This window comes from Megalopta genalis, chromosome 9 (assembly GCF_051020955.1).
Source record: "Megalopta genalis isolate 19385.01 chromosome 9, iyMegGena1_principal, whole genome shotgun sequence".
In the NCBI taxonomy this organism is placed as follows: Eukaryota; Metazoa; Arthropoda; class Insecta; order Hymenoptera; family Halictidae; genus Megalopta; species Megalopta genalis.
In genome coordinates, this window is record NC_135021.1 from 18,811,656 (window position 1) to 18,827,381 (window position 15,726).

The window sequence follows — 15,726 nt, forward strand, 5'->3', positions numbered from 1 at the left end:
ATTAATTAACCACTATTAACTGAAATAGTTGAAGCGATTATTATAGGGACAGTGACAGTAATTGGGTCATCTAGCCTAGTCAGAACGATTCAAAAACGTAGTATGTACATAGTTGTCTAGGGAGCAATCAAGATATTCTGAAATTGTCTCGTGAACATAACACCAGGTTACGGCCAACCGAGTTTTACGGGCAAACAGGTCATTTGTCTCGGGTTATGTGTAATATGTGTTTACGATATGTCGACACTCCATATGCGGATCACCAGGCACGACGAAGCGAATTCATTTGGAACCTCGAGTCAAAACCGGTGACTCTTTATTCCACGAGAAGCGACTCAACACTCGTGCATGCATTTTTACGTGACTCATTTTGGAACACTATTTTCCAATATATTTTCAATATATTCAATATGTCCGATATATACATATTTATATAAAAAAATATATATATATATTGAATTGTGTTCGAACACGGAATTATTTAAAGTAAAATATTATTTACGTACTTTGTTAATCTTCATTGTACACCTTGCTTAAAAATTTCATATGGTGTCAAACACATCAGAAAATTAAACCGGCTGTCACGCTTGAATTACTTATTATTTCGGGCTCGAAAAATTAGTATATATTCTTCAGACATTCTGAAATAAGGATGAATAGCGATTTTCTTAAAATGGTCACTGTCACGTGGTAAAATAAAATTCGGAAATTCACGCTCCGTGACTTGTTCATTGATTCGAGCGCAGCACGGAGCCCCACTTCATCTGTCGCGCTCCACGGTCGAAGCACGTTGCACTCGACCACGCGTTGTAATTCGCGCCCTTGCCTCGCATTGGTCAGCGTTTTTCGTTAATAACATGTAAACAAAGCCGCGGATTGCATTTTCGCTAAGGAAAAAGTTGCTTAGAATGGCCTCAGCTAACGAATTGTTACTAAGTTGTTACTAAGAAATAAATAGTACTTTCTAATGAGATATTTCATTCACTGATGAAATAAAACACAATTTTATCGATAAAGTTCGTTTATTAACTTCGGAATAACAGAAATACATATATGTATAATACCTATACTAAAAACTTAAAATTGAAATATATACATATATATATATAAAATATACAATTGTATACGAAATATATACAATATATTAAATATATACAAATATACATAATAAATTTCTTCTACGTGTGATTCTACGTGGTGTTCGTGCGATATGTAAAAGGTGAATGTGAATGTGACGCGATAATATAATTTATCATAAGCGTAGCATGTTATTATAATTTAATCGCGTCGTTAACAAATCAAATCGCGTTTATATAAAGTGTTTCACGCAACTTCCGCATCACTACGTATAAACTCCCAAAGTATGCACCGCAGGAAAAAGTTTTCTATACAAAAGTTGCATGGTTCGCGCAGGAATACATTATATACAAAGCGACATTGCTCGTTTAGCTATTTGATTTAGATACTTTTTTTACTCAGAATTCGACATTCGTCCATATTTTCGGATAAAAACTATAGTATTCCATTTAAAGAAACAAAGTTGACCTTCAAATCTCCGAAACGCCTCCACCTAGAAAAAAAAATAAATACACTACATAACGTGCCCCTATAAACCATGCAACTTTTGTGTACAACATTTTTTCGTGCAACGCATACTTTGGAAGTTACAGAAATAAAGCATGTTGCGTGAAACAGGGTGTCCCAGATTTTAATGTTCGAACTTCCTCGGTATATTCGGTGACACTAAGTAAGAAAAAAAGAAAAATTTACGACACCGGAAAAAAAAGAATACGGCACCGGATCGAGATCGATAGGGTCTAGGGGGCCCACGTCGTAGCGTACGGCCCTGTTCGAAGCAGGGGTGCGCGCGGAGTTGTGGCGTCGTGCCGAGCCGAGGTTACCGGGAGTGGGGGACGTGTCTCGCTTCCAGGTGAACGAGCCGGCAAAAATCGAAGTCACTGTTGCGTAAGCTGCGGAGGCGAGCAGTTTGTGGCATCGTGATCGAGAAGTTCGCCGAGACGGATTAATTAGCCAGTTGGCTGTGTTCGACAAGTATACTCGTCGTGGAGAGGTGATACACATTTTGTATCATAACGAGTACACTCGTCGCGCGTAATTAGGCAGTGACCACTGACTGATTTAAATTGTAATTTTAGTGAAAGCAAAAACATATTCTCAAATTTCAAGATGTTCAGAATATTTCGAGGCCGATCCAATACGAAGGTGTTTATATTGGGGACTGAAATATCGTACACAAGAACCTTCCCCCCTCCCCCCCAAAAAATATGTATATAAGAGGACTTCGTCAACCCATCGTAGCGTGTAGCGACGCTGTCACACTTGTTACACCTCGGTTGTCCTTTTATTTGATTAAAGTTATTTTCACCGGCACAAACTCGATCGATTCGATTATATCAATTCGTTCGAGATTAATCTCTCGTCACGAAGCGAGCGAGTACAGAAATGGATTATAATTTTTGAAAAAATCTTTACCGTCGAAAGAACGTTCAGCATATTAAGAAGTAAATTTAATTAAAATAAAAAGTAAATATAAATTAAAAAGTATCAAGTAGTAAAATAATTAAATTAAGAAGTAAATATAATTTCCAGGCAAATCTTTCCCACCGCGGCAAATCTCGTGTTCGGCAAGGCCTCCTCACCCTTGCCTTAACAAGAAGCCGCTAAATGTCACGGAGTAACGGCGACAGTTTATTTCGAGCGCCGCCGAGCCGAAACCACGCCGGCTGTAGCTTTCCGTTCGAACGGTGGCGACACCCGGTAAAAAAGTAAACAAACACCGCGCACCGAAGCGTACGAAAAACCGAGTAGCGAGAACTTTCATGTGCATCGGCGACTTTTGATCAAAAGTTGGTCAAGGTATATGTATAAGATACGGGTGAAGTTGTCCGAAAACATGTATGTATGTATGTACCAACATCGATTTCAACAGCCTTGAAATATGTTATAAAGGTTTTTCGATATTCTGAACGATTTTTTTCCTTTTCCGTACAGAACCGCTGGGGCTCGATTCTCGAGGTTAAGTTACAGAATTAAAATAAATAAATAGACAGAATTGTTCCTTAACCCTTTTAGTGCCATTAGGACGGTCTAGGATTTTGCTTGCCTCCGTTTATATATATATATATATTATATTATTATTATAATATTATTATTATATATATTATATTATATGATATATTTTACCGATATCGAATAGAAAACGAATTGGCATAGCGTTTGGCATATCGAGTAGAACTGTACCCTTCTCAAATGACACTGAAGAGATACGAAACGCTTCGAACTTGTTTGTGTTTGCCTACTCCCCTTCCCGATTGACCTGTGCTGACGCAGTGGGGACGCGGATTTAACCAGGATCGACTCATTCAGTAGGCAGCGCGGTTAGGGTAAAACCAACCCAATGGAAATTAACCTTAACAACCTCCTCGTCGTGCACATTGATTAATACTAATGTTGATGGTATTTTATTATAAATTCTGAAGGCATGTTTTTTGCAAGCTTACCTGTCTTCTGATTACGTTCTACATTTGATCAGAACTAAAAAGTTCACCCGTTATACAGGGTAGGGTGTCCCAAAAATGTCTCGCAATCCGAAAGTGGCACAAATAGCATAGGCGCAATCCTCGGGTCATTTGAAGCAACTTTTTCCTTTACAAAAATTTTCTCCGAGGCACCATTAGCGAGTTATAAACGAAAAACAGTGACCAATGAGAGATGAGCTCGGCTGGCGCGAGGCGACCGAGCCAATGAGCGGAACTAGGCTTCGTGCGCTGGTTGGCTGGGCCGCCTCGCGTCAGCCGTACTCGATTCTTATTGGTCACTGTTTTTTCGTTAATAACTCGTTAATGGTGCCTCGGAGAACATTTTTGTACAGGAAGAAATTGCTTCAAATGATCCGAGGAACCCGCCATTTCCGGATTGCGAGACATTTTTGGGACATTCTGTAGTAGTAGCAACAGTATTTTCTGGATACGTATCTCGAAAACTGAAGCCGAAAGGAAAAAGTTGTTCAGAATATTAGATATAGAATATAATATTTCACCCTTTGTAACATATTTCAAGGCCATTGACAACTTGACCAAATTTAGTAGCGCCGTTCGCGGGCGACAAACGCGATAGTCAGCGTGTTATCAGCGTTTTCACGCTGTCCGATTAATAAGTGAATATCGATCGATTACCGTTCGACGTTTCTATTTTAGTATTTTAGTATTTACTAATAATAATATTAACTATTATTACTCATAACAATATTATTATTATTAGTAATAATAATATTAACTAATTTATAACTATTATTATTATTTATAACTATTATAACTATTATTACTAATAATAATATTACTAAAATAATATTTTACTATTATTACTAATGATAATATTACTAAAATAATATTTTACTATTATTACTATTTAGTATTTTTCTATTTTAGTATTTTAATTATCAAGTGCAATGGAAAACTATAGCGTGCAATTTAAGAAAGATACGAGTGAACTTGAAATCTTCGAAAAGCCTTAACCTACAAAAACATTTTTTGTAGGATATTTTGTATACCCGAAAAATTAGTCGACTCGTTCCATCCATCACTTTTAGAAGAACATTACTTCGATTACTTACTTTAAAAGAATATTATTATTATTATTATTATTATTCATACTTTTGTCGTACGCGCGTGTGTTGGCACTTGTTAATGAATACAATACGTAACTTTAACCTAGCCTGATCCTAGGAATGTGCTACACGGCGTGCACACTGCCGTTCAAAAGTATGTTGACTCTTTTTTTATCTTCGTAATTGCATGAAAATAATTGTGCATTTATTAAATAAATGTTCGATTTATGAGCCAATTTACTTTGCCAGTAATTAGCATAAATGTTTCACCAATAATAATAAAATACGATTGCACCAAAGAAGACATCATATACGTAGAAACAACTGCTCCGGGATTTTACGATATCACATAAAGCAATATGTATTATTCTGAGCGTTTAAATAAGTAATATAAACAAATAATTATCCCAATATTTTCAAGCCTGAACGAATGGTTTTCGTATAATAAATAATATTAAAATAATTTAAATAATTTAATTTATAATATATAATATTAAAATAGTCTTCGTATTTCTAATATTCCATCGTGAAAGGTGTCTGCTCATAAAATACGAAAAACGATGTATTATTACAGAAAAGCCATAAGCTCTCCGAATATCATGCTATACCTGGATACCTACAAATCATGTTAAACAACGACTAGCGCAGAATTAATGTGATTTTCTATACGCGAAACAGAAAATTGTACGATCCAACGAACAAACGTCTTCACAGACATTATGCACATCACAGATTCGCATTAACAATTGTAATTGTCCAGATATTAATTTGAACAATAACGAATACAAAGGCAAACATTGGACGTTCGGTGACGTGCACATGTAAAGGCTGAATAAAATTACGGAAAAAGACGTGTATTACGCCGATGAAAAAGATGCTTACGTAGACCGCGGGGTTTTTGTAAACAAAATAAGCATCAGCTGATCGCGTTACCATAACTGCAATGGCTGCTATTGATCTCGTAAGCGAGCCGTTTCGCACGCGCGTGCCGCGTCGAAAACGAAAACGGAAACCCCTTTCCTGTCCATTTCCACGCACGCGATTCAATCTGATATATGTTTCCGTGTCCGTAGCTCGCGCGAACGAATATACTTCGCACAGTAGCGATTAAACGAAATATTTATCTAGTTCAGTACTCACCGAAAATCAACCTGCAATCTGGAGCGAATGCTAAAAAACTGCGACGCACTGCATTGTACGCGCGGAAAACAATCACTTGCAAATAATTAGCCGACGAAAGTGAACAACACTACACGGAAAAAAGGGAGCCACGGAGCCGAACCGAATTGTTGTTGACACGTGGAATAAAAGTAATCGTACGCGAACGAAAAATCGGAAGTTTCAAATAGCAGGAATGGAAAGTAATAACGCAACGAGGAGACCGATACGTGTTTTGACCATGTCTCGAAGCCCAGGGTGAATTGTGATTAGTTGCGCATGTGTATCGACGCAACCCTTCTTTCGTAACTTTCATTGGTCGGTTCGTGAAACAGGGGCGACGCAACTTGAGGCGCAAAGTAGAGCAAAAATAGACAATTTTTCATTTTCGTTCGAAACACCGTTCCGCAAATTTCGTCCACGTTGTTATCTAATAGAAATAGTTAATCGTAAATCATAATTGATTTCCACAGGTTTCGATGAATAGACATTTTTTTTTTTAGAAAAATGTATAATATTGATATTGTTTAACGTAGAATAAATTACTTCTAATATACATAAAGTGCATAGATAAGATTTTATATTTTACCTGTATCGACGTCTACAAAAATAAAAAATATCCGTATAATATATGTGACGTGTTGCACGCGTAAGATTAACCATGTTTTTTTTACTAGATAGTAAAATCTAGTAAATATTACTTCTAAGTAAACATTAGTGCATACTAATACTACTTTTACTTTTATTTACCTGAAAAATAACTAGTAAAAGCTTTTAATCGGCTTTGTGCGATCTATTTCTGCATTATCCATCAAACTCTAACCCTCAATAAGTAATCAAACTTTTTTAATCCTAATTGTTAACGAAATAGTTATTGTGGCAAGCGTATCTGTAATTTTTAATGTCGTCCTAAATTATGAATCAGTATAATTTAAACAAAATATCGAACATTACAATTATTCGTTAATTTAGTAAAAAAAAAAATACTGTGAGAAAGTTTATCTACTTATTTATGAAATAATGCTTTCTTCTCTGCTTGTCATATAAGACTGCAGTAATAAAGAGTTTAAGAAATGACTTCGATGAATAAAAATAAAGAGTTTGGAAAAATGGACGAGACAGTATGGCCATAATAGAAAATGCTTGGCAAAGTTGAAAAATATTTGCAATTTAAATTAAATATGAAATGATTATTATTATTATTATTATTAAATATGAAATGATTCGAATATGTTAGAAAATTATGTAAATTTACAAAAATCGTACAAATTTGTTTATTATTTTATTATTTACAGATTCTATAACATAATTAAATGCTTTGAAACTCAAGATATGATAAATCCATTTAAAATATTTGTTTCGAGCACGGTTCAAAACTTCTATCATTTTCTTTTCTTCGCATACTTAAAAAAGAAAAAAGACAAAATGAATGATAATTATTGTAACTAGCGACACCTGTCAACTGAAGTTTTTATTATAGTAAATAAGCGTGCGTGAACTGTTGACACCGTATGAAAACAATGCTGATTAGTTCAATTTAATTACGATACATTACTGAAATGTCAGACGAATCTGAATACGACGTAGAACCGGAAGAATTTAATATCTACAAACGAAAGTATCAATTACTACTAGATAGATGTGAAGTTCTGCAGCAGGTTCAAAATCAGATTTTGTAATTTTAACATTTCATACCACCTTTGCGTTGTTATTGGAATTGTTTTCGATTGCAGGAGAATGAAAGGTTGGTTTATCGAGTTCAAAGGGTAAGGAAACTTCTCAAACGCACAAGAAAGGAAAAAAAGTGAGTTTGATGTGTAGGTTATGTGTTCAAATTGCCACCGAAACGTTATGTTTTATATTAAAGTTATTCACAATAAATTTATATCTAATATGGAGGAGATATGTTTCGTATATTACAGATTTTTAATTGATCGTTTGGATCAGCACGGTGATCGCTGGCGTGAAGCACCTATGGGAGTTCTCGAAGAAAATAATGTTTTTCAAGCTACGTCGAAGCAAGAGAAAGGCAGTAAGGCCTCTGGTCATAATTCTAAAGATGAGAGAACAAAGAAAGGAACAAAAAGGAAAGGTGCGAAAACTGACCCAAACGCGCCAAAGAGACCAGCGAACCCATTTTTCCAATTCTGTCAAGAACAAAGGCCTCGCGTGATGGAACGCTTAGCTGGAGAACCTGAACCGAGCAAGCAAGAACTTACTAGGCAACTTGCGACCACTTGGAAATCTCTAAGTTCGGAAGATAAGAAAGTATGTATTAAAGAAACAGTTATTTATATTTGTCCATGTATTACAGCTTTTTTTAAAAAATTAACATCGAAATCTTTTCAGGTATATTATGACATGTACGAACGATCCAAAGAGAAATATGTTGCCGAAATGCAAATTTATAATAAAAAGTCGGAAGACACACCAAATCAAATGTCTTTAAATATAACATAGTATTTGTATTTAAGGTAAATATTATTTGTAAATACGTAATTTATAATCAAATATTTGCACATATATTAGTATTTATGTATAGTAAATTAAAATAAATTATAAATAAGATGGATCAATTTGTGCTCGCGGGTAAAGGTAGACATTTGTATCGCCAAATCATAAATTTTGTATTAACAAACGGAAGACTATGTAAATACTGGTGTCTCTTTTGTAACAGTAATAAATTTATGCTTTGAAAGAATTTTTCTCTCTTCTAAGAGATGCCATTGTCTTAATTGGATCTATTTGTTTCGCATGGTCCATTACCGACTGTTCGTGCACCCTCATAAATGGATTTGTCAATTTTTCTTCTAAAATAGTACTAGGTACGGAAGGATGAAAATTTTCACGCTGAATACGAACTGATTCTATCTTTTGAATAATCGCTTCATTTTGTGGTTCTACATGTTTTCCAAATTTTAAGTTATTTTCCGTGTACTCGTGGCCGCAATATACTTTCTGTAAAACGTCAAAAATATAGTTATTTCGTAAAAAGATTGCAAATAAAAAATAAACACTATTTCTTTCCCATTTCGGAAAACTTTCAAATTATCAATTGTTAAGAAGATTGCAAAATGGAAACGAAAGCAAAACGATTAACTGATCAATTAATCAATTAAATATGTTATAAATATATACCATAATTGGGGATGCTTACAGTTTCATTTGGTAATGATCCCAAAATCTGTATGAGTGCTTTATACATTTGTTCCGCAGTACCTTCAAAAAATGCACCGCAACCACCAGCAAAAAGTGTATCTCCTATTCAACGATATCAATTACATTTCAATTAATACGCTCACATAAGCATCTCTATATGTATGTATAACGTATTTATTTACCAGTGAATACTGCAGGAGGATCTTGATTTCCTGTAATATAATAACAGATATGTCCAGTAGTATGACACGGCGTTGCAAGGCATTGGACTTTAAGTCCTCCGATATTGAAAGTATCATCATGTTTCACTTTGTTCGTCAATGCTCCGATTCTATCGTCGCCTCCATATACTTGCAAGTTACTCATTTGTTTACATAATTTCTCATTTCCTCCAGCATGATCCCAATGATGATGGGTTGTTAGAACTTTTGTCAAATTGACGTTACTTTCTTTAACAACGGACAAAACAGCTTCAGGATCTACCGGGTCAACAATTGCAGCTTCCTGTGTTGCTTCATCGATAATCTTCGAAAATGAGAAATAAAGTCAAATAAATATAAAAACGACGAGATTAATTTAATTAATTTAATACATACAAGATACATATAATTATCTTGAAGCGCTGGCAATATTCGAACCTTCATATTAGGCTGTTGAATTAAGGCGGAAAGTGTATGCGATGCAGAAAAAAGGGTTCTAGCTAGAACAATAAAAGAGATAAATTCAAAACTTTATCTCATGTCGCAGCAATAATAAAATAAAATGTTGGTAACTCGTGTCTCAAGGAGATTGCAAAATCTTTGTCAAGTTATTAAGGATCAACTATATTTATATCTATATTATTATATCTGACGTAACATCTGAAAACCGGTCACACCCGATTTGGCTGAAATTTTGCAAATAGTTTCATTTTACATAAATACATCGTTCGGTTGTATTTTCGAAAGAGATCTACTGCTGATCGACACAAAATTTTGAGGGTGTCCGGGGAAATGGAGAGGATACCAAATATAAAATATTAGCTTCGGCAAATTAGTAGTTTTCAAGATATTCACGAAAAAAAATCTTTTACTGCTATACATTGATAGCGGCGTGTACTGACATCACTAACACATTGAATGACATCTATCCAGATGTCTACTAATTCATGTATCTACTAAATCACGTAACTTAATTGATATCTGTTTGAATTACCTGTCCACTGAATTTTATTCCCGACTATATCTTAAAAAGCGTGCACACAATACATATACTATATTTGTTAAATTTGTTTGTAACTAAAACGCCAATCATTAAGAAAAGATATTTGAAACATTGTCACTTAACAGATAATTACAAATTCTGCGTTATAGCATATAATAACATTATACAACAGAATATTTGTCATGCATAACTATGTGTCAGAAGTATATAATGCGATTTGTAACGTAACCTGTTGTCGCGCGGAAAATAGACGCGGAACAGAGCCTGCGCAGCATACTTCGATAACAAGAAAGCAGCAGAAACGAAGCAAATCCTGCTGCAAACTTCAGCCCAGTGCAGTGTGGCCAGATCTTAGACCAAGTTATGCAACAACTATGACACGGCTTCAGATAGTTTGTCTGAAGCAAAGACAAATCATCTACATGACGTCACAGTGAACTCGATGTACAAGCTGTGCTAGTACGATATACATACCTGCAATTTCGAAAGAGCGAAACACCGATGTTCCAAACGTGTTAATCAATATCATTGATTAATATTAATCAATATCCGAAGATGTTTAAGTTCCAAAAAGCAAGTTCCATTGATTAAGTATGAAATATGTATGGAGTATAGGAATATGTATAGAAATATGTATGGGAAAGAGATGTTACCATCACCATTTTGATTCTCTTTGCAATCTTTGAGATAACGCGCGCGCACCATTGATTTCAAAAATGTTAAAAATTACATTCCATTTTGAATGATTGTCTTGCTACGTCACAGTGAACTATCTTTAGTCATTCATCTTTGCATCACTGAATTCTTCTACATGTCTATCTACATAGTACTTTTTATTGGGCTGGGGGGCAGTTGCAAAGATAACATCAATGGCTCATGTTACACGATTCGTACACGATACGTCACTTCGTCACGTCAGATGGCGTTGACTGTCGACTTAACATGAACTTTGCAATCTGAACACACTACACTGCCTACTACTAGTGAACCATTTCTTCCTCTACGAAGTACAGTAATTTACAGTAACTTTGAAGTACGGGTAAATTCTCCCTGATTGACGCTCAGATTGTGTACAAAAAAATGTACAATTTGTTCATAAAATCGAAATTGTTCGCAATCGCTAACTATGATTTTTACTTTTTAAAATTTGGAAAATAAAGCTGAAACTTGCATTTATTATTCTCTTAAAAAGAGTAAATCTTTTATTCAGTAATTATCTACAAACAAAATTCTCAAACTTAAACTTTTAGACAATTAGAATTAACGATAGAAAATTTGTATGAAAATTGGATAAATCCAATGTAATTATTCCAATATGGTCCTATGAAATTATAAGAATATAACGATTGAAAAATTTCCTTGCAAACAATTTGCGCACAATTCGTTGCAGATTAGTATCGAGTTCGCAATTGGCAAATTTGTCTACGTATTCGTAGCCATACGATTTTGCACTTTTCGCTGTGGTTCTGTGGATCTGTGATTCTGCGGCAACATAACCTATCGTTAGATTGGGGGCAAAAACGAAACAGAGTCTGCGCAGCACGTTCTAACGACAGTATGTACACGGTAGAAACGAAACAGATCCTGCACCCTTCGGCTATTCAATAACTTCGCTGACTTAAATTCAAAATAGAAATTGCAATCTTTTACCCTTAATTTTGTGTCTTCTATTGTGAAAAACTCTGCCGTTAAAATTTCTCCGCTTGTTAGCGAGCACCCTGTATGCGCGTACATTTGAAATTTAAATGTGGCTAAACTTGCAGGATCCGCATCGTTTCTGCTGCTTTTCGTTCTCGGTTTCGCTCCAATCTGACAACAGATCTGAATTAAGGAAGATCCCGTACCAAAACCTGTTGCCAATCTGGTTACAAAAGCTAGTAACAGGCATTGGACAAAATCTGACACTGCAGATTTGAGGCGACCGAGTATGTACTTACACGTAACGCAGTAACGCGGTTTTAATTAGAAAAGTGATAATAGAAATCTTGCATACCCCTGAAGTAGAGAGACGTTAATGTATTTTCAAGCCAAGGACTTGCATGAAATAGTGCCTTCAACATATTCGTGATGTATTTACGTCTACACAATTTAATATGAAACACTGAGTGAAAGGCTACTTGCCTGTTAACTATGTGGTCGTATTGTCCCGTGAGTTAACACATATTTTCATCACGAACACGCTACGGTTACGGAGAAGTTTTTGTTATCGGAGATACAAATGATACACCTCAACTCCGGCACGGTTCTTTTCCTCTTTAAGGAAACACATGCATTCCCACCATTTTGCTGCGCATCGAATCCGCAGTGAATCTTGTCTTAGCATCGAATCGTCAGCCAATCAGAGCGAAGCAATTTCTGGTCGTATTCGCGTTAACGGAGCGTGCCGCGGCTGGAAGATGTTGCAGAAACTTGGGTATCGTTGTAGCAGGGATCTCTCAGCTTTCACTCCAAAATGGCGGACGGGTCCCAGAGTGGGGATACGGTGCATGTACGTGATAAATATACGATATGAAAATCGTGCGACTAAAGAGTACGTACTGTCGTGTCATGCCCCCCTCGCATACGAAGTCCGCGCATAATCGTACGTATCTTGCTCGGTCCGGCGAAAGAGTGCTTGGAAGGGGAAGCCGACACGTGAGGCCATTAACTTCCACACTGAAACAAACTGAAAGGTGGAGGTGGAAGCAACTGAATAACAGAAGCAGGAGACGATGGAATACCGACATAACCGGCATTGCATTAGATATCGTTGCGTGTATACCAGCAACGGCAACGGCAATAAGCGCTAGGTTACGTGCAGGCGCTTGCTTCCATCCACGTGCATTCATCATTGTTTAGATATGAATATATGTTGTTATACATAAAAAAACTGATCAACGTTTCTACTTATTCATTAATGCACTAGCTAATTTTTTTATAAATGTTAATTTACGGAAATATTTCATAATTTATTAACGATGACTGCAAGCAATTCAAAAGATGTTATAACTATAGATGAGGATGAATACATAGGTTTGTTGTTAAAGTTTGAAATAAATATAGAAACATTGTTAGTTCAACTTTTTATTACTAAAACTTGATTCAGGTATTAAACATCATATTTCATATTTTGGTATACAAAAAAAATATATAATCTCAAAAATTGAAATAATTTGATGCGATGTACATTATTAAAATAATTAAAATATTCTATAGATAAACTCATTTTGCAACCAAGTATTTCTTTACATGTGTATTTTAACTTATAATGTTCTTAATTTTGTAATAAGAGGATTATAATACTCTTAAGCTAATTCTCGCTTTAATTACACTTTGAATCTTTTTTATTACATCTGTACACAAATAATTTTGATTCTTATCGATTTATATTTAAGAGCCTGTTTTACAATACGTTATCGTTTGGATATATTTTTGTACTGTACTGTTGTAAAAATTTGTTTTGTATTGGATAATCTATTAATTTCTTCTGCACTTAGACTTTTTTGCAAGGTAATACTTCCTTGAACAAACAATTGCGAACACAGCCATCTCTTTATCCAGCTAAATTAATTTGTATCAATTAATGTAAGATTCTGAAAATGTATGTATACTATGATATGAGATAATGATAATATTAGTTTTGTATATGTGTGTTACATACATTATTGCAGCTAAATCATTATATTATTGCAATTACTTTTTTCAGTTACTGAAGGAGATGAAATTGCTGCTATCGATTATGAATTGAAGCAGATTGACACTGAAATGCAAAAACTTGAAGATCGAAAGAAGATTTTAATTGAGCGTAAGGAAAAGTTACGGGATGATGCACTTTTAAAGAAAAGTTTATGTATGTCAAGAAAAGATTGGGACAAAGAGACCTTCAGTTGGTCTAAAGATCTAAAGAAAGCTTTGAAGGATGTTTTTAAAATTGAGAAATTAAGAGAATTGCAATTATCGACTATGAACGTAACCATGTCGAAAGAAGATGTAATTTTAGTTATGCCTACAGGCGGTGGTAAAAGTTTGTGTTATCAGTTACCTGCTGTCATCGGTAAGGGCATCACCATAGTGGTTTCTCCGTTGATATCGTTAATGGAAGACCAGTTACATGGTTTACAAAAAATTAATGTGAACGCTATGATGTTGAGTGCAAAGAATAATAAAGACAATGTAAAAACCATAATGAACGCGCTTGTAGATATGAAATCCAATGTCAAACTAATTTACGTTACTCCAGAGTATATGGCGAAGTCTAATCGATTCATGAACAAATTACAAAAAGCTTATCAACTCAAGCGATTAGAACGTTTTGCAATAGACGAAGTTCATTGTTGCAGTCAATGGGGGCATGACTTTAGACCAGATTATAAATTTTTAGGAATTTTGAAATCTATGTTTCCAGGGATACCAATTATCGGGTTAACCGCCACTGCTCCAGCAAAGATTATTGTGGATGTTCAAAAAATCTTAGATATTCAAGGTTGTTTAGTTTTAAGAGCTACATTCAACAGACCTAATCTATTTTACGAAGTTCGACGTAAACCAACCGATAAAGACACGTGTTTAGCTATGATAGAAAATTTATTGAAAAACAGATTTAAGGATAAGTCTGGAATAATTTATACAACTACCATAAAGGATGCGGAACAATTGACAACCGATTTGAGGTCATTAGATGTAAAAGTTGGATGTTATCATGCAATGCTAGAGGCAGACTACAGATCAGAAGTTTATTCCAAATGGATATCCGGAAAATATCAAGCCGTAGTTGCTACCATTGCCTTTGGATTAGGTATTGACAAGCCGAATGTACGATTCGTTATTCATCATTGTATCTCAAAATCAATGGAGAACTTTTATCAGGAGAGCGGACGTGCTGGTAGAGATGGAAAGAATTCAGCTTGTATCGTATTATATAGACTTCTAGATGTATTTAAATTAAGCACAATGGTGTTCCAAGATAAAGTTGGTTTACAAAATTTATACAAAGTGTTAGCATATTGTTTAGATCAAACTTCGTGCAGACGTAGTTTAATTGCAACGCATTTTGAGGAAACTTGGAACAAAAAAGATTGTGCCGAAATGTGCGATCATTGTAGAAAACCTAGTGAGAGAAAAGACACAAATATCGCTCCATACTGTAGACAGTTATATCAAATACTGACTAAAGCAGTACAAAGTGATACAAGATTAACTGCCTTAAAACTTATAGATGCTTGGTACGGTAAAGGTGCATCAACATTACGGGTATCTTCTGTGCCAATACCGAAGTTTACGAGACAGTCAGGCGAAGCTATAGTAGGACATTTACTTGTAAATGGTTACCTACAGGAAGATTTTCATTTTACTTCGTATTCTACGATATCATATTTGAAACGTGGAGCCAAAGCTGCACTGGCACTTGATAACAATCATGAAATACTTTTTAAGTACAGTATACAATAATGTACATAATTGTAATAATTAATCTACAATATAATGATATTTAATTTGTGATATGAAGATCTGAATATTTCTAAATGTCAATAATCTCATTAATTCTCTTCTATAGTATAAGCAAACCTTAGGAATTTCAATCTTAGGAGTTTTAAAATTTT

At 34.9% G+C, this 15,726-nt stretch overlaps 4 protein-coding genes and 1 long non-coding RNA gene across 20 annotated transcripts in view; 3 read left to right on the forward strand and 2 right to left on the reverse strand.

The window, feature by feature from the left end:
• LOC117224700 (monocarboxylate transporter 9) overlaps positions 1 to 6,052 on the reverse strand; it is a 35,207-nt gene extending 29,155 nt beyond the window's left edge. Inside the window, exon 1 of the mRNA XM_076524606.1 lies at positions 5,768 to 6,052. The gene's annotated coding sequence lies outside the window, so the exon portion shown is untranslated. The remainder of the gene's footprint in view (positions 1 to 5,767) is intronic.
• Positions 1,903 to 3,073, forward strand: LOC117224702 (uncharacterized). Of its 6 annotated transcripts, XR_013034139.1 has the most exons (3): positions 1,942 to 2,071; positions 2,157 to 2,522; positions 2,611 to 3,073. It is a non-coding gene; the product is annotated as an uncharacterized LOC117224702 (long non-coding RNA). The 6 variants fall into 6 exon arrangements; XR_013034138.1 differs by having other exon boundaries at positions 1,903 to 2,544; positions 2,592 to 3,073; XR_004491309.2 differs by having other exon boundaries at positions 1,903 to 2,544.
• Positions 6,053 to 7,164: 1,112 nt separating the features above from the next.
• On the forward strand, positions 7,165 to 8,486 carry LOC117224630 (uncharacterized). Its single transcript, XM_033477718.2, has 4 exons — positions 7,165 to 7,443; positions 7,519 to 7,589; positions 7,708 to 8,053; positions 8,135 to 8,486. Exons 1-4 carry the CDS (start codon positions 7,345 to 7,347, stop codon positions 8,243 to 8,245), a joined length of 627 nt encoding a protein of 208 aa, XP_033333609.1. The 5' UTR covers positions 7,165 to 7,344; the 3' UTR covers positions 8,246 to 8,486.
• LOC117224628 (hydroxyacylglutathione hydrolase, mitochondrial) lies at positions 8,059 to 12,407 on the reverse strand. 9 transcript variants are annotated; one of them, XM_076524646.1, is made up of 6 exons: positions 12,269 to 12,404; positions 10,377 to 10,545; positions 9,541 to 9,644; positions 9,127 to 9,469; positions 8,943 to 9,046; positions 8,059 to 8,743 (listed from the first exon to the last, which is right to left on the reverse strand). In XM_076524646.1, exons 2-6 carry the CDS (start codon positions 10,420 to 10,422, stop codon positions 8,471 to 8,473), a joined length of 870 nt encoding a protein of 289 aa, XP_076380761.1. In that variant the 5' UTR covers positions 10,423 to 10,545; positions 12,269 to 12,404; the 3' UTR covers positions 8,059 to 8,470. The 9 variants fall into 9 exon arrangements, with proteins under 9 accessions (XP_076380761.1, XP_076380762.1, XP_076380760.1 ...); XM_076524647.1 differs by having other exon boundaries at positions 12,141 to 12,276; XM_076524645.1 differs by lacking the exon at positions 12,269 to 12,404 and adding an exon at positions 11,798 to 11,931.
• A 100-nt stretch (positions 12,408 to 12,507) lies between these two features.
• On the forward strand, positions 12,508 to 15,631 carry LOC117224627 (ATP-dependent DNA helicase Q1). Of its 3 annotated transcripts, none has more exons than XM_076524626.1 (2): positions 12,508 to 12,635; positions 13,833 to 15,631. In XM_076524626.1, exon 2 carries the CDS (start codon positions 13,892 to 13,894, stop codon positions 15,572 to 15,574), a length of 1,683 nt encoding a protein of 560 aa, XP_076380741.1. In that variant the 5' UTR covers positions 12,508 to 12,635; positions 13,833 to 13,891; the 3' UTR covers positions 15,575 to 15,631. The 3 variants fall into 3 exon arrangements, with proteins under 3 accessions (XP_076380741.1, XP_033333593.2, XP_076380742.1); XM_033477702.2 differs by lacking the exon at positions 12,508 to 12,635 and adding an exon at positions 12,799 to 13,159; XM_076524627.1 differs by lacking the exon at positions 12,508 to 12,635 and adding an exon at positions 13,187 to 13,727.
• The last annotated feature ends 95 nt before the right edge of the window (positions 15,632 to 15,726 follow it).